General features: G+C 40.8%; 1 protein-coding gene and 1 pseudogene across 1 annotated transcript in view; one reads left to right on the forward strand and one right to left on the reverse strand.

Moving 5' to 3' along the window:
* The window catches only part of LOC101569237, a 1,418-nt pseudogene extending 965 nt beyond the window's left edge, over positions 1 to 453 (reverse strand).
* Positions 1 to 1,744, forward strand: part of Mettl16 (methyltransferase like 16) — an 87,459-nt gene that overhangs the window by 15,973 nt on the left and 69,742 nt on the right. Inside the window, exon 2 of the mRNA XM_012515650.2 lies at positions 1,419 to 1,546. Within this exon, the coding sequence (XP_012371104.1) occupies positions 1,419 to 1,546 (128 nt within the window). The remainder of the gene's footprint in view (positions 1 to 1,418; positions 1,547 to 1,744) is intronic.

Here is a 1,744-nt window from a genome sequence, read left to right on the forward strand (position 1 = left end):
TGGCATGTGGTGCTGGGGGATTGAACCATGGTCCCTGTGCTTTTTTGCTAAACTTGTTCTAAGTAGGTGCTTTAGACCACTGAGCCATCTCCCCAGCCTTCACTAAATTCTTAAGAGAATAAAAGAAGCTTTGAATCGAATCAAACCCACTATAATCCGTAGCAAGCTTCAACAGGGGAACCAGTGCTTTCAGTAAGAGGGTGGTACCACATGTCTTCAAAATGAAACATCTCTTGAGACAAACATTCTACTCTCACTGAGTACATAAGCTTCTTGCTTGTCCGTTTTTGTCACATTTATGATTGAACATTGCACATTCTTCAAAAGTATATCCCGCTCAGATCTCGGGATAGTGTGAAGATCCCCAGATCCCTGGTTGGCGTCGGATTGCTGACGGAAGAACGACGCCTCCAGTAGTGTCTAGGTCCCTTCGAAAAAATGTGCAGCTTCCATCACTGTGAGACTAGCGAACAACCAACAACCACAGAAAATAAATTAAATCTCTTCTCCCGCCGCTGCGGATTGTTCCAGCTGTGTTGCTACAAAGTTCAGGTTCCTTTTTTTTTTTTTTTAAGAGCAGTTTTATTTTTATTTATTTAATTTTTTGCAGAACCAGGGATTGAACTCAGGCCCTTGTGCTTGCCAGGGAAGCGCTTACTCCACTGAGCCATCTCCCCGGCCCCCCCCCCTTTTTTTTGCTATAATTTTATATTAACTTTTTAAAAAAAGGATTAATAAAATTTTCCCAGCTTCTTGTGAGCGAAAGTTGAACATGAGTCTGTTGGAAATAGAGGCAGATATAGTTCAGTCTCTTGTAGTCCGCTGCTTCCCCGTTAAAGAGTAGAGCGAGCACTAGCTAATGTCGCCAGCCATACTGTGTAAGCATCTTTTGTTCTTTTTGTAGAGATAGGTTCTCACTGTGTAGTCCAGGCTGCTCTGCAATTCAGGGTTATCTTCCTGCCTCAGAAAATGCTGGGATTACAGGAGTGCATCACCATGCCTGGCTTCTAATGCTTCACGTAAATACCTGTTATTTATGTTTTTTAGTTTTGTTTTTAGTAATAGTGATACCACTTGGTGTCGAGCAATATCTCATTGTGGTTTTGATTTGCTTGTCATGGTGAACTGTATAAAGCATCTTTCCATGTGCTTATGTATATATTTAAAAATGTTCTGTTTTCTCACTTGATTGGAAAAGATGTGTTGGCTTTAACTGTTGACTTGGCATTTACAACTTTTCCCCATTATTTTGAAAACTAAGGGTCTGGGGAGATGGCTCAGTGGAATAAGCACTTCCCTGGCAAGCACAAGGGCCTGAGTTCAATCCCTGGTTCCACCAAAAAAAAAGAAAAAACTAAATATACTGACATATTCTCTCTCTCTCTCTCTCTCTCTCTCTCTCTCTCTCTCTCTTAAAGATGGCTCTGAGTAAGTCAATGCATGCAAGAAATAGATACAAGGACAAACCTCCTGACTTTGCATATTTGGCATCCAAATATCCAGACTTTAAGCAACATGTTCAAATAAATCTGAATGGAAGAGTGAGGTAGGTACCATGGACAATTATTAACATGGCATCATTCTGTTGTGCCTTGCATGGACTCAGTATAATGGGAAGAGATTGGACTTTTAGAAGACCTGAGTGCTAACTGTAGTATTTTATTAAATAATCTCATCCTGTCACTTCTCGGCCTTTGGGCTAAGAGCAAGTGTAGTAAACATCTCTTCACTTAATATCCCTAGC

The sequence above is a fragment of the Octodon degus genome, unplaced genomic scaffold (assembly GCF_000260255.1).
Source record: "Octodon degus isolate 3935 unplaced genomic scaffold, OctDeg1.0 scaffold00072, whole genome shotgun sequence".
Classification (NCBI taxonomy): Eukaryota; Metazoa; Chordata; class Mammalia; order Rodentia; family Octodontidae; genus Octodon; species Octodon degus.